The sequence below is a fragment of the Trichechus manatus genome, unplaced genomic scaffold, assembly GCF_000243295.1.
Source record: "Trichechus manatus latirostris isolate Lorelei unplaced genomic scaffold, TriManLat1.0 scaffold00007, whole genome shotgun sequence".
Taxonomy (NCBI): domain Eukaryota; kingdom Metazoa; phylum Chordata; class Mammalia; order Sirenia; family Trichechidae; genus Trichechus; species Trichechus manatus.
The window spans coordinates 10,231,245-10,255,653 of record NW_004443943.1 but is presented as its reverse complement, the minus strand read 5'-3'; the positions used below and the strand labels follow the sequence as shown (position 1 = coordinate 10,255,653).

The 24,409-nt window shown below is 34.7% G+C and overlaps 1 protein-coding gene across 16 annotated transcripts in view; it reads right to left on the bottom strand.

Moving 5' to 3' along the window:
* The window catches only part of PCDH15 (protocadherin related 15), an 803,588-nt gene that overhangs the window by 345,061 nt on the left and 434,118 nt on the right, over window positions 1-24,409 (bottom strand). For all 16 annotated transcript variants that reach the window (XM_004369889.1, XM_004369890.1, XM_023739508.1 and 13 more), the window contains 2 exons: window positions 20,981-21,115; window positions 19,103-19,252 (listed from right to left, as the gene is read on the bottom strand). In XM_004369889.1, the coding sequence (XP_004369946.1) occupies window positions 19,103-19,252; window positions 20,981-21,115 (285 nt within the window). The remainder of the gene's footprint in view (window positions 1-19,102; window positions 19,253-20,980; window positions 21,116-24,409) is intronic.

Here is a 24,409-nt window from a genome sequence, read left to right as displayed (position 1 = left end):
CCCAACAAAAGAAGACTGCTTTCAAAGACAAAAAAAAAAAAGTAAAGAAAGTTTTCTTGGCACATATACTCTTGTTTTCTTGAACGGAGACTACTGTGTTCTGTTATGATACTGAAGCAATCACAGCTGGATTATTATTTTTTTTTTTTTCTTGTGAGGGTGATAAGAAAAAAAAGTTTTTGGTTCTTGAATATTATCTTTATTTTAATTTAACAAAGAAGAAAAGAGGAAAGTCCTAACGGAAAATCTAATGTCTCTATAGGAACTTTAAATTTTTTTTTTCTATCTTACCTCTAGTTCTTGGCATGTAAACACATATTGCTACAGACTAAGACCTGGAAAAATAAAATGCCTGATGTTTGCCTTACTACTCCTATTTTTCCTTTTGCTCTCATTTTTTTTAATCCATAATCGTTTCTGTCCAGTCTCCCAGAGACTCTCTTATCCTGTCCTTATTTACAATTGGCTTTAGGAAAGACACTTGTAATCCTGTGCATACTGACTTATAAAGGACTGTCAAGCTCTAGTCAAAATCAGATAAATGCATCACCAGTTGGAGAATACCAAGGCTAATGTAGCCCATAAAATATTTTTTGAGGAGAGAAAATCTATATAGAGTCCCTGAAATGATATGACACAAACATCTATAAGGCTAATGTTGCATATGTTTATAACCATTTTGGAGAAACTTGTATCTAACAGTTAAACATTATATTTGGGCCATTATGTGTAAAAACAGAAGAGCTATTATTAATTTTATAAAGCAGAATTAAGGTAATAATTACTTATTTTATTATATAAGGGCCCTTGATTTCCTGATAAATACGCATTTACTTAAGAGAAAAGAAATAAATAAAAATGGATCCCAGGAGGAAATATTATAACAGGAATTCTACATATATTCACAGAATTTTCTCTTTTCATCATAGAAAGTGATGGACAGAGAAGATGAAAATTGTCTTAGTTTACACAAAAGGGAAAAACAAAAGTTTTCTTCTGACTAAAGAAAATAAGCATAATTGTAATGAATAAACTTATGAAAAAATTGTTCTTATTTACTGATATTTTCTTTTATTTTTTGTATTTTTCTAATTCCTGAGTTTTACTGCTTTAAAGTAGTAGTTCTTAATCTACTTGGGTATCACAGACACTTCTGGGATTTGGCAGAAACTCTGGCACACTTCCTAGAAAAAAAAGGAATGTATTCATTTACCTTGAAACTTGAATTCAGTTTCAGGGACCTCATGTTAATAAATGGTCCATTTGAAGGTGCATGTCTAATATCCTGAGGAAATCTAAACCAAGTACTTTATGCATGCCAAAATGCTTAAGGGAAATATTGTGCATATTATATTTCTATTTTTATTATGCTCTACATTTAAAATGACAATGTACACAGAAATAGCAACAAGAATAGCTGAGAAGAAAAAACAGAAAGGAATTTGAGAGACTGGAATTAAAGCAACTAAGTCCTGAGATTGGGTATTTGGGGATAGACAGATGTGGTTGACAGAAGGAAAGACATTTCTTAAAATGATTCTGGGACTTGTATGAGAATGACAGACAGTCCTAAAGGCAAAAGAGAAGGAAACTATTTGCAGCAATAGTCAAAATGAATGATGCATATTTATGGAGAACTATTCAAGCCAGATAAACTCATTCTCCTTTGTGTGCAGCTAAAATTAAAAAATTAGAGGTTGGGGGTAGCAGAGGAGATATCAATTTTGATTATAATAAATCACTTAACACAATGTCACAGGAAATCTTAATTAAAATATAGCTCAAATTGGATTCAATATTAACATTCTTCCTGGGACTTAAATTGGCTAAAGGAATTTAATGATAAATGGCAATGCATCAAGAAGCAGTGTTGTGGAGTGTGCTTCAGGGATATAGGTATTGTGGCTGGTCTTATTTAACATTTTCATAAATGATGTTGGAATGGAGGATAAGCTGAATGATAATTAAACTTAAGAAGGCATCCATCTGGGAGGTGTGTAAATGCAAAGCAGTACTGCAAAGCAAAGGTGACAGAAACACCCCTCAAATTGCAGAGGCATCCAACTACAGATAAGCTAACATATTCAGGGAAAACGACTAGCTCCAAAGAAACCATTAACAGTAGAAAGGCTAGACAAACGAGCCACAGATGAATTCCATGTTTAGGTTACTTAAATAGAGGTATACAATAGAGGTATACAATTTTAGAATCAAATAATGAAATAGTGGACTAGGGAATCAACGTAATTGAGTCTACAGGCATGCAAACCAAAACAGTGAGAAGAAATTATTGCTGATTCAAGATTAGAAAAGGGAGCAAGACTCCAACTCTGAAAATCCAGTCAACGTTAGTATGAGATCTTTAAAACTCAAGATTTTTTTTTTAACCTCAATCATAGTATACAATAGGTATCCCCTTCTGAAGTTTACTACATAGTATTGAGTAGAACTGTGGATATTAATTTTACAGTATCTATGATGGGGATTTAATTTAATTACAACTCAATGACTCTATGACCAGTGGTCTATGAGATGGAGGTATATGAAGTCTGATCCTAATTTAGAGAGTAAATTGACCTCTAAGGAAAATCGAGGGGAGGAGGCGTTGATTTACATGGAGAAGCTGAAGTGTTGCTGACATTTTAGAACATGAAAGCAAAATAAATGATTTTTAATTGCTTTACTTAAATATTTATGATATCTAAAGGGTAAGAAACACTAGGAGTTATTTGCTTATGTATTTCTTCTCCATAATGGATTATGCCCTTTTAGGAAGTTTAATCTCACCCTCTCACAACAGCTTCTTCTCAGTCTTCCAATATGTGCAGATTCCAGTCATTTCCCCAAACTCCACACACACAAAAAAAAAAAAAGAAAGAAAGAGAAGAAAAAAAAAAACTGATTTGCCCTGCTATTGCCTTTCCATTTTGTCTCTGTCCTGTGTCTGTGAAACTGAGAAATATGGCTTTTATGTAAAAGGACAAATGTAAAGAATTCTGGATCATAAACTGAACAAAAGAAATTGAAAATGAGCCTGCAAAAGAAAAAAAAAAAGCAGGTATAGAATAAAAGCCACAGTCACAGTCAATATAGAAATAATCAGGAGCCATAAACTATAATTCAAGAGTATGAACATAGTATTTATGTATGAATAAATACATTTTCACTAGAAATGAATTATGGCTTTATTTATTATGAATAAGTATGTTCAGTATTTGTTGTTTTTGCCTCCTGGGCATCTTAGACTGTTACTTGCTGGAAGAGCACCTTATTTTCCATGGGGGAGCCGTTCTTCCCTTTGACAGTTCATGTTTGGGTGGGGCTAACACTCAGGTCCAGCAATGGGAGTGAGACTCAGGCCTGGACACTGTTTGGTTCAAGAATGAATAAGTTACCCAAGTTGGTAGAGTCAGGATGACTCCTGGACATACTAAGAGAGAACAGCTCTTATTTTCTCTGGGGCTAAACTTAAAAATTTACATCTGGTGCTTCGGCTGGTCTTCTTGCCTGCACTAGAAGTGGGTCTGCTAAAGAAGAAGACAGCACCAGGCAATAGGGAGAGAATATCATAGATGATACTGTGTCCAGTTATGTCTGACACCAAATTTACCACTGGATTTTCCTGATATACGAACAACAACTTTACTTTAAAAAGAAAATTAATTTAATTTGGAATTATGCCACTTTAGCCATAGAATCCTAAATATTACAGGAAGAGGGTTTTACAATTAATTATTCTTCTTGACGTGTTTTATGCTATTTAGTCTTCTAGGATTATTGTGCTTTGACATCTTAGTATGTAGTAACATGTGGTCACAAAAACATCAAACCTGTCTTTACTCAATACGAGACCATTCATTACACAGGGCAAAGAGGTTGCTATGCAAGTGGTAGAGTGGCCTTCTTGTAGAAATCATGATGAACTAGTTATCTGTAACAAGCAATAAAAATCATATACTGAAAAAATATCAAGAAAAATAACAAAAACAAATACTATCCCTATAATAATTGTTGAAATTTTAAGTAAAGAGATTTTCTAAATTGTAAAATTAAGCGCTTCTTAAAATATATGTTCTTAAGTTGTTTTCTTTATCTCTTTATTATTCAGGTTAACTGTTCAAACCAGGAAGACAGAAAAAAGTAAATAACTAAAGTCATTTTAGTAAAGTATTGTGATATTAGAGCCCTGGTGGTACAGTGGTTAAGCGCTTGGCTGCTAATGGAATGGTTGGCGGTTCCAACCCACTAGCCACTCCTCAGGAGAAAGATGTGGCAGACTGCTTTCATAAAGATGATGGCCTTAGAAACCCTATGGGGCAGTTCTACTCTACCCTATAGGGTTGCTGTGAGTTGGAATCAACTGGATGGCAATGGGTTTTTTTTTCTGCTTGTTTTATTGTGATATTTGGTATGTGTTAAGCCTTTCTACAAGAGGAGAGTTATGAGCTAGAAACCATTTGCTGGTCATCATGATACCAGAATTAAGTTTTAAAGCTAATTTGGGAAAAATAATCATCTGGAGAAAAGCATTGTTTCTTTCAGAATAATTAATGAGCACCTATAATGGTCCTCGGCACTGTGTTAGGAGCTGGCTGTAATTTAGTAAATAAAACTTGAGCCCTGCCTTTTTTGGAATTTAGTCAAATAAGTTAAATTTTTAGCAAGAAATAAAGAAACATCTATTGACATGTTTCAACAAGTACGAAATGAACATATAGAGCAATGAGTGGGGTAGAGGGTAGTTAAGAATGTCCTTAGGCAAATATCACATTTAGGCTGGTACCTGAATGATGAGAATCTAGCACATGAAGGATATGGATTAAGAACAGTTCAGGGGATAGGGTAGGACACGTGTAAGGACCCTGAGGTAAAGGTGGTAAAGTATTAAATGGCTCTCAGGGATACTGAACATGATGAACTGGAGAAAGACTGGCAGGCGAGTAGAGACAGGTGGAGGCCAGATAGTGAAAGGTATTGTGGGCTGTGATAAACAGTTTGAGAATCACTAAGTTGGACAACTAAATAATGAAAGCATTCACTTATATTTGATATCTAACATGTAGAGAAGCCTCTGTATTTTATTTTCCTCTTTTTTTTGTTGTTTTGCCTGTTCGTTTTGTTTTGTTTTGAGGGCCGAAAAGCTGGGAAGAATGACATGATTTTAGGTTAAGTGGTTATAGGAGAATGGCAGTGAATTCTGTAATATTTCTTATTTGTAAAAAAAATCGAAACAACATTGTTACTCTCCAAAATATGGACTAAGACACTTTATACCTGATTTAAATAACAAAACAGATTTGTAGAGAGAAAATTTTTGATCAACAGCATAAATACTCATCAAGCAATACTAGAACAAAGCCATACCGTATTATCTTGTACACCCATGCTATGGCTATACCATAGTCTTCTGCTGTTTGGGTAAGGGATCTTTCTGATCTATATAAACATTTGGGATTCTTGATGATAACAATTGTTCTGCTTTGGAAACCACATCACCTAAATATTTGTTTCAATCTAGTGTTTTGTTGGTTGGTTGGTTTTCACTAAGGGAAATATTCTATTACTAAGGGATGTTTTGTATTCTAATTAACTTGCAATGAATTTCACCTAGAGAATATAAAAAGTGAGAAGTGGCACTGGAATACGGGTTTCTTTAAGAAATATTCATTGAGGAGTCCTCTCAGCCCTTTCCAGAATCTCAGATAGTCTCTGGGGCTTGCTTTATTTTGGTTTTTAGCCCGGATAGAAAAAAGATAGCATTGTGTTTCTAGGCATTCATGTCTATATGTTTCCTAGTATGTCATGCTGGCTCCTTTCATCTTGTATTTTGCATTTAATAAGGTAGATTTGTTTTGTTTCTTTTTTGGTTCATTTGTAAAGCTAAAAGAAACACAGTTCTTGAAGACTTGTGTAACAGGTTGCAGAGTTTCTTTTACATTAATTTGCGATATTTCAATTTTTTTCAGACATTTATTTCATTTGATTTGTTTTAATTCAACATAGAGCACGGATTCAGTACAATAACAAATCTATTGCCATAATTTTTATTACAATACAGATTGCTGTCTAATATAAAATATAGGGTCTTATAAAATGAATATATTTGCATAGTGGTGATGTAAAATATATGGAATATTCCTTTTATAAAAATAAACCATAGTCCATGACTAATAATTGACACATAAAAATATTCATTTAAATGATTTGAATACTAAAAGTTTTTTTTCTGATGATATAATGTGTTTTATTTATTTTCTTTCCTTTACTTCATCGCAAGACACCCTATTTTCAAAAATCTGTTTCTTTCTTTATATTATACATCTAGTACCATCACCACCACCAGACTGAAATTGTTTGTTTGTTTGTTTTAATGACTCAAAGAACATTAGGTAGGAGTCAGCACTTCTGGTTGTAGTTGTGTGAAGAGGTTGGAGAATTATTTTCCCAAAAATAAAAATAAAAATCTAAGCAAAATTGGGAAAACACCATTTTAAGGCTCTAGAGCATTTGGTAAAGCAAACAACAAATTGAAAGAAGTTATTTATGAAGAAGAAGAAGCTCTGGTGGTCAATGGTTAATTAAGCATTCTGCTACTGCTAACCAAAAGGTTGGCGATTAGAACCCACCCAGCGTCTCCATGGAAAAAGACTTGGAGATCTGTTCCCTTAAAGGTTATAGCCTAGGAAACCCTATGCGGCACCCCTACTCTATTGTGTAGGGTCACTATGAATTAGAATTGAACAGAAAGCACACATCAACATTTATGAAGAACTGCTGCAACTTCAGGTAAGAAAATCAAGAGTCAGTGGCCTTCTTGCTTGGGTCTGATTCCATCCCTGCCCCAAACTCAGCTGGCATGAAAGTTTTATAAGGGTAGATCTGACCATGGAAAACAGTAGCTTTCCTGCAAGGGAAAACAGACTGAAAACAGAGCTGTGGTGGCAAAGTAGTTACCTAAATGTTGGCAGTTCAAATCCACCAGGCACTTCTTGGAAAACCTGTGGAGTAGTTCTACTCTGTCCTCTAGGGTCGCTATGAGTTGAAATTGACTTGATGGCAGTCGGTTTGGTTTTTGGTAGTAAAAGTAGCTAGCATAGTAGGAACAGGGAACAGTCTCAGTTCTGCCAGTCTGAGGTTGCAGTCCCAGTTGGGGTAAGTTGCTAACAACCCAGAAATTTATTGGGATGAAGATGAGAGCACCACAGAAGGGACAGATAAACTCTCCATACCTATACACATGCATAGAGGAGACACTAGAAACCTCAGAAGAATGTAAATTTCAAGGAAGTCTTGAACAACTTGAAATGCCCTTCTCAACCCAAACTCAGATCAATTGGCAGCGGGTGGAAGCCTTATAGCCCTGAAGAGTCTGAGCAAACCTCTGCTCAAATCAAGGTTGACACTAAACTATGCAGAAGCAGAGACAATCTGTAAGAAGTCAGGCTAAAAAAAAAGAAAAAAGAAAAACTTGAAAACAGCAAGTGAAAAAAAGTTCTCATCTCATAGGGAACACCAACATGATTTATGGTTGACTTTTCATCAAAAAGGAGCCCTGGTGGTGCACTGGTTAAGGGCTCAGTTGCTAACTGAAAGGTCAGCTGCTAACTATAAAGGTCAGCATTTCAAACCATTTCAGTCTCTACATGGGAGAAAGATATGGCAGTCTGCTTCTGTAAAGATTACAGCCTTGGAAACCCTATGGGGCAGTTTTATTCTGTCCTATAAAGTCACTATGAGTCATAATTGACTCGACAGCAACGGGTTTGGTTTGGGTTTTTCTTATCAAAAACAATGGAGGGCAAAAAGCAGAGAATTGATATTTGCATACTAATGGGGAGGAGAGGGACAATAAAACACTGTCAATCAAGAGTACTGTGTTTAGCAAAACGATCCTTCAGATTAAAGGTGAAATTGAGACATTCAATCAATTTATGATGTATGAATAGAATAAAGGACAAAACCACATGATAATTTCGATAAATGCAGACAAAGCATTTGACTTAATCCAAGATCCATTTATGATGAAAACGCTCAACAACTATGGATAAAGGGTAACTTCTTCAACCTGATAAAAAGTATCTACAAAAAAAACTACAGCTAACATTATACTTAATGGTGAAAGACTATATGCTTTTCCCCTAAGATCAGAAATAAGACAAGGATGTCTGTTCTCACCACTTCTATTCAACACTGTACTGGATGTTCCAGTCAGTGCCACAAAGCACTTAAAGGAACAAAAACAACCAAAGCATTCAGATTGGAAAGGAAGAAGTTAAACTATCTTTATTTGCAGAAGACATGTAGGATTCTTGGGGACAAACTGACTAATGACATTTTGATGCCACTCTGGTCCTCAAGGATTGACAAAATGAACTCGGCCCTTAGAAGCAGCAGAGGAGGGGAAAGTGAGTAAAATCGTATTTGTTGTGGCTGCTAACTATTTTAATTAAATCAAACTATTAAATGAGAAAAAAAAATTGAGCAATCTAGTCAAGTAAAATTGGTCTTGAGACAAAAACAAACAAACAAACCAAAATAATGCTCCTTATTTTCACCAAAAGGGTTTATGTCAAGGACTTTGGAAAGTTGTGGTGTTCACTTGTGATACTAATCTACTGAAGTCATTGGTCAATACACACACTAACCAGGCACAGAATAGTAGTAGACAGATGACTATAGAGACTAGGAGTTACACTGTAAATAGGTGGGGGATTCTGTTGAAAAACACTGTCAGCACATCAAGTAATCTTTTCTGCCTTGGATTACTTGGTTAAATATTTAAGGAGCTAAATTTTTAAATTTAATATGACATAGCTGAAAGGAAGGGATTGCTCACATTGAGTACCAATCATTAGTTGGTTGTGATGTTCAGAAAGGAAACAATTTACGAGAGTTAAAATGTGGCCCCAAAATTCCTTTTGGATGGATAAAGTTGGAAATGTAGAAAGTTTGTGTAGAGAAGGCCACTATCTGATTTCTTTGTCTTCTGAAAATGGAATATCTCATTGTAGTGATTGAGGTGTTTTAGGTACTAGCAAACCTAGATTTGTTATGTAATGATCAGCAATATACTTCTCCAACTGATATTTTACTGGAGCGCCAGGATATCTTCCTCGGTCTCTCAGTGGAGTATCCAATCTCTGGTTGAAGTTGAATGGCCAGGATGATTAACAATTTTTAGGATTATTAGATACTGGTACATAACATACTGTAATACTTGCTGGAGAATAGGAGGACAATATGAGAGGACAAAAAAATAAAACTTTGTAAGTATGCTGATACTGTGGTAGAACACTAGGGTTTGGCGAGACTACAAACTGAATAATAGGAAAGTAAAAAATATCCTTCAGTGGCAACATTGAATGCATAATTGGAATGGATTTCACATGTACATGGAGAGTTTTACAACTGCCGACCTACAGTTAGATGTGAGGCAGGATTTCTCTTCTCCTAGTTTTATTTGGTTATGGTTTTGATTAAAACTTCCCCAAACCTCTGAACTGACAATAGAACACTTAGGTGAACTTCCAGCTTCTACTATACCTGTGCCCCTATGAAAGTAAATCTAGCTGTTGTTTACTGATGAAAGTCTCCAGAGTGAAATATGTGATGCAGTTTGGAATTCTGCTAAGAAAGCAGAGGTGAATGTGCACAGCAGGAAGAATTGAGGACAGTGTATATGCCATTGGAAGAAAAATTGGGTTTTTAGCCCCAGGGTAATGTTGTATATTTTTAGATCTGTGGGCAGTGACCAATGACCGTGCCATATAATCAGAAAAATGAGCACTAGACAATTTGACAGTTAAGACCATACCTGTGTAGAGAATGCAATTACAGAAAGGTCAGTGGGAATTCTGAGAAGAAATAAAGCAATACATAATTGCCCACTAGAAAATCCAAGCTTCTGTCTCAGAAAGGAGCTAGAGCACAAAGGCTAACAGGGGGATCTGGACCCCAGAGGTAGCTAGCTATCTGGGTACATGAAGTGAATCATCACAAAGGTACTTAATCTATCCAAAGCTGCTAAAGAGGTAAAGGCTAATAAAGGATTTTAAAGGAAAGGCATCCCCTGAAGATGGCTTTGTGAGAACAAGGGTCAGCACATACCAGTCAGTATCCCTAAATGGCTTCAAATGGATCCTGACTCCAATAGACACATATTCTATTTTGAGCTTTGCTCACCCTATGACCAAAGCAGTGACAAAAAATAACATTAATGGTTTAGAACAATAGATTATATCAATTTGGTCTGTCAGTCTGTATTTCATCAGATAAAGGAACATATTTCACTGATACTATTGTGCGAAGTGTATTAGAAAACCATAACCTTCTAGGGACTTATCATTTTCTTTATCACCCACAGAGTATCAGCTTGATTGAGAACTGGAGTGAATGAAATATCTGTTAATAAAACAGGGAAGTAAAAAGGAAATGAAGCACTGGCTGACTCAATTATATGAATGTGTTCATTTGAATATGTGGATTAATAAAGGGGAGGTCACTTTCAGAAAATTTCATGGATATGGGGGTGGAGGTGAGGGAATCGGGGGCGATGATGCCATGACACATCCCACCTCATTAATTTTTTTCTTTTGTTTAACCGAATCTAATTGTACTATGCCCAGGATTGTATTGCATATCGCATTAGAAGGAGACATTGCTGCTCAGGACACTATTTGAGTTCTGAATTTGACAGTGGATACTCCTTAAGGAAAAGGGGCTGAATTGTGACTTCACCTCATTTAGCTAAAGATTCCTCTCTGCCTAGACATAGAGATGGCCCTATCAATTTTACTTTTTAAAGCCTACTCCTTCTTCCTGGAAATGGACAAAAGGGAAAGCTCTGGGAAGCAGGAAATGCCTGCTCCATGGATAGAAAGTACAGTAGAATCAGCAACTCTCAACTGGGAAAACTGAATCTGTGTTAACAAAAATATTAAGTAGAAAACAAGGTGAAATTGTGACATATGGAAAGGGGAACACATAAACAAAAATTTCAAGAAAGAATGCCTTCATATTTTTTCTGAAGGAGTATTTTAGAGAAAAGTTAAAATGTATCATTTGGATCTTGTTTTGTTTGTTATGTTTACTATATTACTAAATTTGAAGCCTCAAGAGAAATCCAAACTTTGACCTAAACTGATAATTTTGGCTGCCAGCTGAGATTATACATTGTAAAGAACAATACCTATTAAGGCATTGTCACTAACATCCCAGTATGCAAGGTCTACTTTGCTCTTTTAACTAAACAGATGTGATTGATGATGGTATGGGATATGTTATGGATTGAATTGTGTCCCTCCAAAATACGTGCCAATTTGGTTAGACCGTGATTCTCAGTATAGTGTAATTGACCACCATTTTGTCATCTGATGTGATTTTTCTAGGTGTTGTAATCCTGCTTCTATGATGTTAATGAGGCAGGATTAGAGCTAGTTATGTAAACGAGGCATAATTCAATCTATAAGATTAGGTTGTGTCTTAAATCAATCTCTTTTGAGATATAAAAGAGAGAAGCAAGCAGAGAGATGGGGGACCTTTTACCACCAAGAAAGCAGCGCCAGGAACAGAGTGTATCTTTTGGACCTCGGGTCCCTGCTCCTGAGGAGCTCCTATACCAGGAGAAGATTGATTACAAGGACCTTCCTCCAGAGCCCACAGAGAGAGAAAGCCTTCCCCTGGAGCTGGCACTCTACATCACTATCACTATATAGATATCATTAATATTTCCCCTATGTTTATCAAATGGGAAATCTCAATCTAGGTAATATAACTCATAAAGTCTTAAGAAATAGTTTACTGCTAAAAATTCATAATGTTTAGATGATATGAGTCATACTTGCATATATGATAAAATTAAAACTTAATATGCCTGTCTTCCCTACTACACTAGTAATTACTTAAATTCAGAAATTAAATCTTAGTAGTTTTCTTAATCCCTATGTTTCAGCACAGTGCCTGGCACTCTACACAATAAATGATTTTCAAATAAATGTATTAATTATTCAACTTTGCCTTTCTAAAGGCATATATGATTAAACTTCTTATGGTATGTTTTCAGTCAAACTGTTTGACCTATCCAGAGCCTTCAGTGGAAAGATTCTCTGATCATCAAGTCAGATTACTATGTTCTAGGGGTGCTAACACATCTGCAGTTCAGTTGAATAAAATTTAAAAATGCATTAAACCTTAAACATAGGTAATTTTCCAATATTCAAGAAATTATATAACACACATTTTACCTATGTCCATTAGTTCCACTCATTCATTAAACAAATATTAATTAGAGGTTTACTATGGGCCAGGTGCTTTGCAAGTATTGGGTATACAATAGTGATTAAAAAAATAAATTGACAAAGTCTTTGGTCCATTTAAGCTTATGATCTAATGGGGGAAAAAGTTATAAAAAATTAATTAGAAATTTGAAAAGTGCTATGAAGGAAAAATCAGGGTTTTCTGAGAATATAAACAGGGCACAATTTAGAAGGGGGAGTCATGGAAGGCTTCTTTGAGGAATTGGCATTTAAATTGAGACCTAAAAAATGAATGGCATATGAACAGGAGTTAACTAGTCAGAGTGAGAACATTATAATGAGTAAGAAAAATGTGAGTGGCAAATAAGGAAATTGGAGAGTAAGAAGGGGACTGGTCATGCAAGATAAGGATTATGGGTTTTATTCTTATGGCAGTGGAAAACCATTGAAGGCAATTATATATCGGAATTATTTAATTTTAAACTTCTGACTACTGAATGGAGAAGAGGGAAGGAGGCAAGGGACTTAAATGAAGCCCAAAGAAGGGCACTGCAGTGGTCCACGTAAAGTTGATGGTAGCTTTTACTAGGGAATTAGTAGTGGGGAGAGAAATAAGTAGACATAGTCAGTAAATACATGAGGAAAAATTGATAGGACTTGGTAATAGATTGAATGGATGGTGGAAGTAAATGAGAATGTGTCAGAATAACTCCCTGGTTTACAGCTTGAGATATTAGATGGATGGTGTTGCCATTTTCACAGATGGGAGATATCATCTACTTAAAATACAGTTGTTCAAACAAGACTGCAAATTCAATTAAAGTCTGCAGCATGAATAAATTATCTATATAAGTTGAAAACTATGTTTTTGTTTATATTTTAATTCTAATGCAATTCTAGTGTCAGTAAGAGATTTTATTGTCTTTAGTAAAATTAAATTGTTTCATATTTCAAAAATAAATTAGAATTATGTATAAATATAAAAGTATATCTACATACTTGTAAGCTTTGTTCATCAAGTCTTTATCTGGTATTCGCTGAAATACTAAGCCCCACCAAGACCTTAAATAAATATAACGTCAAACTTTAATTATGATGGCTATCTCTTTCTTCCACTCTCTCTCACACACGCACTTATCACAGAGAACAATATGATATTGTAAAATTTAAAAAAAATGTCAAAAAGCTAAATGAGGCAAAACTTTGTGAATAGCAGAGAAAATTCTTAAGCCAAACAGAACACATTTCTAAAGTGTGGCTATGACTAACTGATTAAGAGGGTATTCATAGAAGAAATTAACATCAATGGATATTAGCCAAATTCCTACCGTGTGTAAGTCATTGTGCTGACCCCTGGTGGTCACAGAGATCATTAAGAGTTCCTCCCTTAAAGGAATTTACAGTTCAGTCTGGCTAGAAAACTGATTGCTAACTAGTTGATTCTGACTCATAGCGACCCTATAGGGCAGAGTAGAACTGTCCCATAGAGTTTCCAAGGCTGTAAATCCTTGCGGAAGCCGACTGTCACATCCTTCTGCCGCAGAGCGGCTGGTGGGTTCCACCGCTGCCCTTTCCGATCGCTACAGAGCACTTAAGAACTGAGACAACAGACCTCCCTTCAGTAGGCTAGACGGATATGTGAAAGCTAACTTTATGGCAAGGCACAATAAAATGTGTGGGGAATAGCAATGCAAGCTAGATATATGAGAGCTAGATGGAAAGATACATTAATTCTGACTTGCTAAGAAACTATAGGTGTATTAAAGAGATAATATTTGAACTGTGCGGTTAAGAAGGATTAAAAAAAAAAGGTATAATTTGAATAAACCCTAAACCCTGGGGGATTTCAATAGGCAAGGAATGGGGGAGGGCATTCCATGCGGGCACTGGATTGATTGATAAATTTAGGGAATTTTGTCAATGAGGTGAAGAATCAGAGTAGAAGAGCAGTATGAAGAGTGTTTATTTGGGAAGAGTGTTTAGACCAGGAGAGAGGTAGATTTAAGAATGTTTATAGGCCAAAGGGTTGGAATCAGGGGTGAAGAGAGATTGCTGTAGTGAAAGAAATGGAATAATTAGTGGATCACAGGTGGAGGGGATGAGAAGGGGTGGATTCTAAAGCAGTGAAGAAGGGTAAGACACATGATGGAAGAAGAGAAGGAGAACTGAAGAAAGAAAAATGGGGAAAAAAATCGGGTGATGATCAAAGGACTTACTCCATATGGGATTCCATCTTCTCAACCAATTGAGAAGTATGGTTATTCAATGGTATAAAAATATGTTAAAGGTTTAAGGCAGTGGTTCTCAAAATTGTCTGCATCTTAGAGCTCTTTGATATTTAAAAATTGCCCAAGGGACTATAAGTTGGGGTGGCCAGATCATTTAAATAGAAATATCTGAGGAGAGAGTCCAGGCATCAGTATTTTTTTTAAGTTCCTCAGGTAGAACTCTACTATTCAATTAGGATAAGAATTGTTGATTTAAGAGAATTGCAAAAGTTTTGCAATGGTTTCTATGGAGTATAGGCTGCGTGCTCAATTACTGATATTAAAATCTACCTCTTTAAAATATTAAAATATTGTATTAAAATCTGCATCTTTAATATAGTTCAATTGGCTTTTCAAGCAAACTAGCAACTTGCGAAATGAGACCTTAAGACAATAGAGAACGATATCCATTAGTGCCAACCTGTACGTTTTTATTGATGGCCTATAAAATGGGTCTTTCATGCAGCTTAAAATACATGAAATGAAAAAAAAATTTCTTTGTTCATAATATGTGCTAAAAGTCTGATTACACTTCAGTTCTATTTATAAACGATAAAGATGCTACTTTAAAGCAGAGCTCCTCTACATGTGATTCATCAGAATCATTCTGGCCCTTTTTACAATAAGCAAGCATATGAGATTTGCAGGAGGCCAATTTATAATTGGAAATTTTTAACAAGGAGCTGGATACTCACATCTCCATGAACAGCCTATCAACTCCCTATAGACAAGGATAAAACTACCAAACTCACTGCTGTCGAGTCAATTCCAACTCATTGACCCTACAGGATACAGTAGGGTTTCCAAGGCTGCCCTATAGGGTTTCCAAGGCTGCCCTATAGGGTTTCCAAAGCTGAAATTCTTACTGAAGTAGACTGCCACCTCTTTCTTCCGTGGAGCAGCTGGTGAATTTGAACCGCTGACCTTTTTGTTAGCAGCCTAGCGCTTTAACCACTGTAATACCAGGGCTCTTAAAAAACAAGGATAGTTACCTCATAATAAGAAAATGCACTCAAATAATTAATTATGTACTTACATCAGACCAGGACAGTGTCATTGCTACAGTGGAAATTATAATATTTAAAATCTGCCTTCCAAGACTCCTTTCTGAAAAGCCCTTATTGTCACCTTTGTTTTTAAGACTTTCATTCATTTTGGCATCAGATTATTAACCGAAAAGTAAGCTGATTCATCTTCTGTTAACAGGAAAAGATAGGGTTGCTGATGGGCTGAGAGCAGGTGGAGAGTAGGAACCGATTTTGTAAGCCTTAAAGGGCATTTGCATATCATAGTTCTAAATTATCTTACTTTGTTTTGAAGTTTTTCTCTCAATGGGAAATCTATTTCCTTTTATTTCTAGGCTTTTAACAGATGTTATATAGGCACACCACTCGCTTACCACATACCAGGAATAACATTAAAAATATTAATTATAAAGCTTCATTTCTTGGCTTTTAAATAATTTAAAAAATTAGATATACATAGGCACAAAAAACAATCTGTTTTCATAATCTGCATAGTTCAGGGAACATATACAAAATACAAATATTTAAAAGCAAGAAAGGATCTGTTTTATAAAGAGATACATAATGGAAATTAACATTTGTAGCCTTCAAATGCCAGAAATAAGCTTGTGACTCCCTAAGGCAAACATTGTTTTGAGATACAGTTCTACTACATAATTGCTATCGTTTTCTTAGTTACACTTTCCAGTTCCCTGTCGGCTGTTTTTCTGTATAAACTTACTTTTATTTCCAGTTATATAATTATAGAGATGAGAATCAGGTTTAATTAAATAAGAACATGACAATAATTGTCATTTCCTTTATCTGTGTAAACTATAATTTTGCTCCCTATGAAAGATTGCCTCAGTAATGAAAAATGTAGCTTTCTTGGCTCAATAACTGACTAGAAATAAAAGCCAATACATTTCCACCTTCCCATTCATTCATATCTTCACTCACTCGCCTGTCTGCAGGCCCTCCTTTCTTCCTATTCTCCAATAAATCTTCATTAAGCGTCGACTATATTAAGCCTCTACTATAAGCCAGGCACTATGGATACAAGTGCTATGGATACAGAGACAAACTAATTACACTCTACCCTCAAAACAAATGGGCAAAAAGATGAACTTAGCAATGTGGCAAGTGCCATAACCAAGATCTGAATAACATTTACTGTGGCAATTTGCAACCTTTCCCTTATTACCACATACACAGCAAAGGATTTTCACACATGGGCTTCACATCCAGGCAGAGTTCCAGAACACAGGCTATAATATCATCGTTTTCTGTATCACACAAGAAAGCATATCTTAATCCAATGAACAAAACAGAGATAAACCAAAAACTAAACTCATTTCCGTCAAATTGATTCCAACACATAGCAACCTGATAGGACAGAGTCAAATTGCCCCATAAGGTTTCCACAGCTGTAATCTTTACGGAAGCAGACTACCACATCTTTCTCCCGCAGAGCGGCTGCTGAGTTCAAACCCCTGACCTTTCAGTTAACAGCAGACACCTTAATCACTGTGCCACCAGGGCTCCTCCAAAATAGAGATATCACTGAATTATTTCTAATTTCTATTAACTATTAAATCATGCAAATGTGGTAGTCATGCATCCCTGAAATAAATATTTACTGCCTGGCTAATATGCTTGGCGTGTTCTGGCATTAATTACAGCAGCAAACAAGACAGAGTTTCTGATCTCCTGGAGTTTTCTGTCTGGGGTGAAGACAAGAAGAAAATAAAACTGCAAAATATAGGTAGAAGGTTACCTCATATGATTATAAGGCTATGACAATAACCAGAGAGGATGAGGTAATAGAGAAAGAATGTGTGAGTGAGTGTGTAGGGGAAGGAAGGAGAGTAACATGGACACTGAACTGTTAGGGAAGTTTTTTTGATGTGACATTTGTGCTAGGTCCTGTATGATGAAAGTGAGTCAGCCTTGTAAAGACCTGGAGTAACAGAAGCATTCTAGGTAGAGACAATGGGTCGTACAAAGGCTGTGAGGCAGGGGTCTATTATTGTTAAGTATTTCTTCTCATACATAAATGAGGACATACAATCGGTACAAGCTGCTATGTTACTGCTGGGTTGTGAGAACAAGAATTACTAAGTTAGAACTACTAAGAACTGCTGTTGTTGTTAGGTGCCTTCGAGTCAATTTTTGACTCATAATGACCTCATGTGATGGAGTAGAACTGCCTCATGGGGTTTTCTAGGTTGTAATAATCTTTATGAGAGCAGATTGCCAGGTCTTTCTTCTGCAGAGCTGCTGTGTGAGTTTGAACTACCTACTGAGAATTACTAAGGAATGCTTTCTTAGAAGGAAAAGAATCTACAGGATAAGAAGTAATCAAGCCATAAATAGAAGCAAAGGAGATCAAGACAGAAGAAGCAGTACAAGAGAATGAGAAAAAGCGAGGTACATTCAGGAAAATGGAAGTAGTTCAGTAGGGCTAAAGCTTAAGGATAAGGATGCAGAGCCAAAGGTGAAGCTGGAGAGAAAAGCAAGGACAATAGCAGGAAGTACATTGCCGAGACGTTTGGACTGGTTTTGAATAAGTAGTTCGAACTATTTATTTAACAATATCATTTGTATATATAAATAAAATGTGGTCATAATTTAGAGCCATTCAAATACTTTAAAACATATATAGAATCATGAACTTCCTGGCCTGAAAGTAACTTAAAACTATTATCTTTGTTTCTCAGGATTAGAAGAAAATTATAATTTATACTCAGAAAACTTCTGAAATATTTTGCAATGACTTACAATTTGTTTAAATGTAAAAACTACAGTTAATGGTAAAAATAAGACAAATCAGGGATAAATATTTTGCCAACTTTCTGTATTTTCAAAGGTACCATTTAATAGCTAATCTAAGTTTTCTCTACTATAATGACTCCATTTTTTGGTCCAGGTAACCAATGTTTAGTAGGACTGTCTGCAAATTTATTAATGTGGTTGTTTGTATTTATCACCAAGGGAAATTTAATACATTTCTACAATCCCCCTATGCCGTTGAGTAGATTCTGACTCACTGCAACCATATAGGCCAGAGCAGAACTGCCCATAAGGTTTCCAAGGCTGTAAATCTTTACAGAAGCAGACTACCACATTGTTCTCCTGCGGAGCAGCTGGTGGGTTCAAACCACCAACTTTTTGGTTAGCAGCCGTGGTGGGTTCAAACCGTGAACCTTTTGGTTAGCAGCCGAGTGCGTGACCACTGCACCACCAGCGCTCCTTATTTCTGCAATAGCGTAAAGCAATTTGAAGTTTTAAACTGCACATATAAAACTTAAAACTTCAGTATGTTCACTTTTAAAAAATCTAGTATAAACAGTTCAAATAGCTATGTTTACATACAATAATTAGTTGTTTAAATCTACATTAGAGTGCATATAGCTATACTTTTATTTGAAAAATAAATATAAAATGTAAGACTTTTTAAGCTAAATAATGTCATAAAATAATTTTTAAATTAGTTTTCATTTCTTAAGCGATACATTGTGTAACGGTCATGCAAATCACTGCTTTGACTATATCCTCATGTTATATGGGTATTTACCTGTAGGACACTGTCCCCGGGGCTCATGTCTGTGTAAACATAGACATCATAGGATATTTCAGGGAAGGTTGGGGTGTTGTCATTTGCATCCATCACTCGAATATTGATGATAACTGGTTTGCTTTCTTGTACACCATCAAATGCTGTTATCTTTGGGAGTAAAAAAATCCACTTAATAGAGAAATCATGCAAATAGAAACAGTACAGAATTCACTCTTACAATTTAAGAAATTTCTTCTATGTGATTGACAGATGAAAAAGAGAGTTAACATGTTTTGTCAATAACAGGAATAAAACTATAATACCACATATAATAAAAATGTCTTAATGTGCTAAGTGGTAATTATTGAGGATTCTGTTTTATTTTCAATATATTCAATTCCAAGCACATTTTAAGTAACAGATATCTATAATGTCTTCAAGGCTTGAAGTGGGCAGATAACATAGTCGATTCTTAAAAGTTAACTATTATTTGATTGTTAAAAAAAAGGAAAATACCTTTCACTTCTACATACTTTGTACACAACCCGCAGTTGCTTTTACAGCCAACCTGCTTACGTCAGCCAAGAAGGTAAAAGCACTACATATGTAATATCTTCGTCTGGCAATTAAAAAATGGAAATTTTTAAATAACTCATTGACATTAGTTAATAGTGACATCTTAATGATATTGTTAACATTTTAAGAAGGCTGAATAAGAAAACAAGTTCTACAACACCACCATTCTTGTTCTGGCTGACTTCTGAAACTCATTTTGTATCTAAGTTTTAACTGTCACATTAGGGTTCTGAAAGCTATGGTTCATGTTCTCCTCCTGTGTGGACTTCTCCAGAAAGAACTCCTATATGAGCCTCTCAATTTGTGCCGTTCCATCAGCTGATCTCTCTCTCTTACCTGAATAAAATTTAGTTCAGGATTTTGGATAGTAACTAGACCTTTCTTTTTATTTGTATTCACCTCTCAAATCTACTAGTCCTATATATACATGGAGGGACTGGTTCCTGGAGAAGGACATCATGCTTGGTAAAGTAGAGGGTCAAAGAAAAAGAGGAAGACCCTCAGTGAGATGGATTGACACAGTGGCTGCAACAATGGACTCAAACATAGCAACGATGGTGAGGATGGCACAGAATCAGACGGTGTTTCACTCTGCTATGCACAGGATCACTATGAGTCAGAAATGACTCAACAGCATCCAACAATATGTGTGTATTTTTTTCTATTGTATATTTTCTATTGATAGCTAGTTACAGCCACAGAAATAAACTTGCATTTTTTTTTTCTTCCCTTGATTAACCTAACCCAGGATTTCTCAAACTCTGTATATTGTCATTTTGGGCCAGATACTTCTTTGTTGTTGAGGGCTATCCTGTGCATTGTAAGATGTTTGGCTGTTCTCTGGTGTCTACTCACTAGATACCAGTAGCACCCCCTCCCTTTTTTGACAACCATAAACATCTTCAGACATTGCTAAATATTTCTTGGGTGGAAAAACATCCCCAATTAAGATCCAGTGGCCTAATCCTACGTCAAAATTAAAAATGCAATAACAAAAATAAGAAGAAAGGGTAACAAATGGTTCTTTACTCTGTGGATTCATGTTTGTAATATTTCAATGTAAGTAAATTTTGAGTGTATGCTCAAGACTCAAATTCCCATTTTCTTGTTTCTGATCTGAAACTTATTTTTCTGCTGTGGGAAAGAACAAGAATATAGCTATATAAATTTATAAACAGAAAAGGAGAAATACATGTGAACAATTTTTGTTATTGATACTCTCTCTGGTGCTACTTGAAAATACTATATTATTTCCCCCAAATTATTGACCTTTCATTTTTAAACAAATCTCTTTCAGTTACATATATATAAGCTCTTTACCGAAAAGGTGTAAGTTTGCTGTTCTTCCCTGTCCACTGGCTGAAGTAAGGTGAGGTAGCGAGTGATACCAGTCTGTGTGACGGTGAAGACTGAGGTGTAATCATTCAGAAAAAGGTGAACCTCTGGATCTTTTGTCTTTGAAAAAATAAAACAAAACATTATTTAAGATGTTAAATAAATAACATTAGCTGTTAGTCCATTACCTAGGAATTTATTTTTTAATTTATTACAGAAAAAGATACATGACTATAATAAGAATTCTTAAAAAAGGGAGCTTTGACTAGATATTAACCTGGAAATGAGCTAAACTATCCAAATAGACTATAATCAATTTTGTGGAAAACAAAATGTTGAAATAAGTACTAGTTATAATTGATGTGAACAAAAGTGAAAATAATAGGAAGATTGAAAGAATAGAAAATCTTATTGAGTACGTTGCTACTGATTATTTAATAATAATATTTTCCAGAACTTCTTTGGGCTTGAGAAATAATAAATAATACCAAAAAACGGAAATTGAAATCAAGAATTTTAGCTATAGGATTTTACAATCACTTCATTTGTAGTAATAAACTGCACATACGCATATTACTATTCTGTTCTCATTTATGATGTAAAACAGAAATAAAATTGGTTATGTATTATTCATTAGCTGTAAATATCACTCTTGCCATTTCTTATTTTAATGCTGTAAAAATTCTCCAAAGGGAAACATAATATTTATTTTAATCACTATATTTTAGATTATTCAACAGAAAATATACAAATTTACCACATGTGCCTGATAAGAGTCTAGAAAAAAAATGATATATGGTTGAAGAGGTAAGTGATGGCAAAAGTTCAAGACTGAGAAATAATTAACTCATTTTGCATTGGAAAACCTTCACTATTTATTGCCATCCCTGAAAGACAAGGATCGTAGTGTTCACATGCATGCAATAAGCAACTCTTTCCTATAACCACAAGGCATTAATCTCTGCAACTCTAAAAAGAACAAAAACGTAAAGTGGGAGGCCTGGGTTGGTGTCTGTAGAGTGGAATAGGAAGGCAGCTAGGGTAAATAAAGGGGGACATTGAGGGATAGTAGACTGTCAGGAAGGCCGTGAAAAATTGCGAAAGGGATGATAAAGGGAGGTAAGGTATTTTTATATAAAATAAAAAGAATTGCTTTGATACTCTAAGAAGGAGCAAACTTGGCATTTTTTAAAATATTATACCATAGTATGATGTGAAATGTGATTTAATATCATTAAATGTTATTGTAACTCTTGTATGAAAGGCTCAGGGCTGAGCAGACAGTAGGGGATTGTTAAACACTTGTTAATTTGACAAAAGTAGAATCCACATTTAAAAAATTCTATGTACAAGTGATAAACTGGAAATGCACACTACTACAATAAAAAGCGAGCAGAATTCGAAACACGATATACTTCAGTATATTAAAGTATTTTGATTTACAAAAGAACAATGTCTTTTAAAATTTGCAATATGTATATATTTCATATAACTCTGAAATCAGCGTTTTCATTTGAACTTGAAACGAGTTCAGTATTCATGATATTTAATTACGTGGTAGCTTCTATGTCCATGAGTTTGATTTAAGGTCAGTGTGTTACATGTATTCTAGAACAATAAAATGAATTAATAATATACATAATAATTGCCATTTATTATAAAATTATCAAACATATTAAGATATGTACATAGTCAAGAGGCTTTACACTCTAATATTTTCAAACAGTCGTTTTTCTTCTGGTATCATGAATTTAATTACTTATGGCTAAAAAACAAGGTATTTTGATTAATCAAATATGTTTGTTAATAAAAGAACTGTTATTTATTTATAAAAGGAACTTATAAAATATATATAACAACATATTTTTAACCTCTTTCCTTTAAGATTCTTGTTATTTTGTTATATTTTAGAGTCAAGTGAGATGAAAATCAATTATTAGTTTAGAGATGATCAAAAATGTTAGTTAATTTGAGTTCCAATTTTAAAAAAAAATTGAGTATGGACATCTGCAATTTTTTTAGTGTTTTTCCTTGCCTTTATCTAAAAACTATACTTTTAAATTAATATATTTTTGTCTGTTCTCTGAATGTACTAGGAATGGTGCCATCTAACACAACTTCTTTTAGTCATAACTTCAGGCCAAGTAAGACAAGCTGTGCAAATTTTGCTGTATGACTTGCATATCAAATATTTACTTCTCCTTTGTTCAAACCCTTCAGTCATCCTCTACATCATAATACGTTAATTCTGTCTCTATTTCTTTTCTTTCACTCAACTATAGCTTCTGTTAGTAAATTTGTTAAGTATATTCATCCACATACTCACCGCGTGTTTTTGAGCATTTTCATGTCATGTATTGTGATAGTACAATATGAAATGAGTGTTAGGTTGTAAACCAGTGTATATTCAAAATGCTGCTATTTCACTTTGCCAACTTTACGAAAGCCCCAACATTTTCATTGTGAAATACTTCCCATCTGAAAGATGACATACACATCAGGACTCCATAAATAGACTTCCTCCTATTTGATAACCAGAGCTATTAAAAACCTCTTAATAATTTAACTGTTTCGACTTCCTGAGTCCTTTTATAATAAAATACTAGCTAGAGAATGAAACAGCCTTTGCTAGAATTGCAGATGATCTGTTTTAAGTAAAGGAGATAATGTAATACATTCGGACAGCACTATTTGTAGCATATTACAGCTCACTCTAACTTGCCTTGCATGTTTAATCTGATTAAAACATAACTCTTCTTGAAATTTATGTATGTTTACATTAGTAAACTTTTATGTGGATATATAGCCTACATAGATATTATTGGTGAATATCCTGGTATTTCTTTAAATAAAGAGATTTAAGAATGCAGATTTGGAAATATTCAGCCAATTATCATTCAAGAGTAAAGTATTTTAGATTAATTTGTAAGGATAATACTAGCTTAGGTATGACACATTATGATTATTTCACAAAGGACACCATATCATTTTTATTAATTTTATGGATATTTCATGTAGTACCAACATCAGGTTTTAATGGATACATGCAACATCACCAAACTTAATATTTTGATTGGCAGTATTTACAATTAGAGATTTTACTGTTCTTAGTAAGCAGGAAATCCAGGTATACCACATTTTAGTAAGGAGCAATCTACATAGCAAGTCAAACATTTTTCTCTTATCAAGTCATTTACAAAATCAAATTCTTTTGTCAGTCTGCATCCTGGTCTAGTTTGGGTTTCATAAATATATTTGGATTTTACAATTCCTTGCAGTTAAGGAGTCAAATTCAGTCAATATTTGTATATTGTAATTCCTCTGACCTTCTGAGAGTCCAATGCTCATTATTTTGATAGACTGGGATATGAATGGACAGATGATGCTCTAGTTTAATATTCTGATAGGAATAGT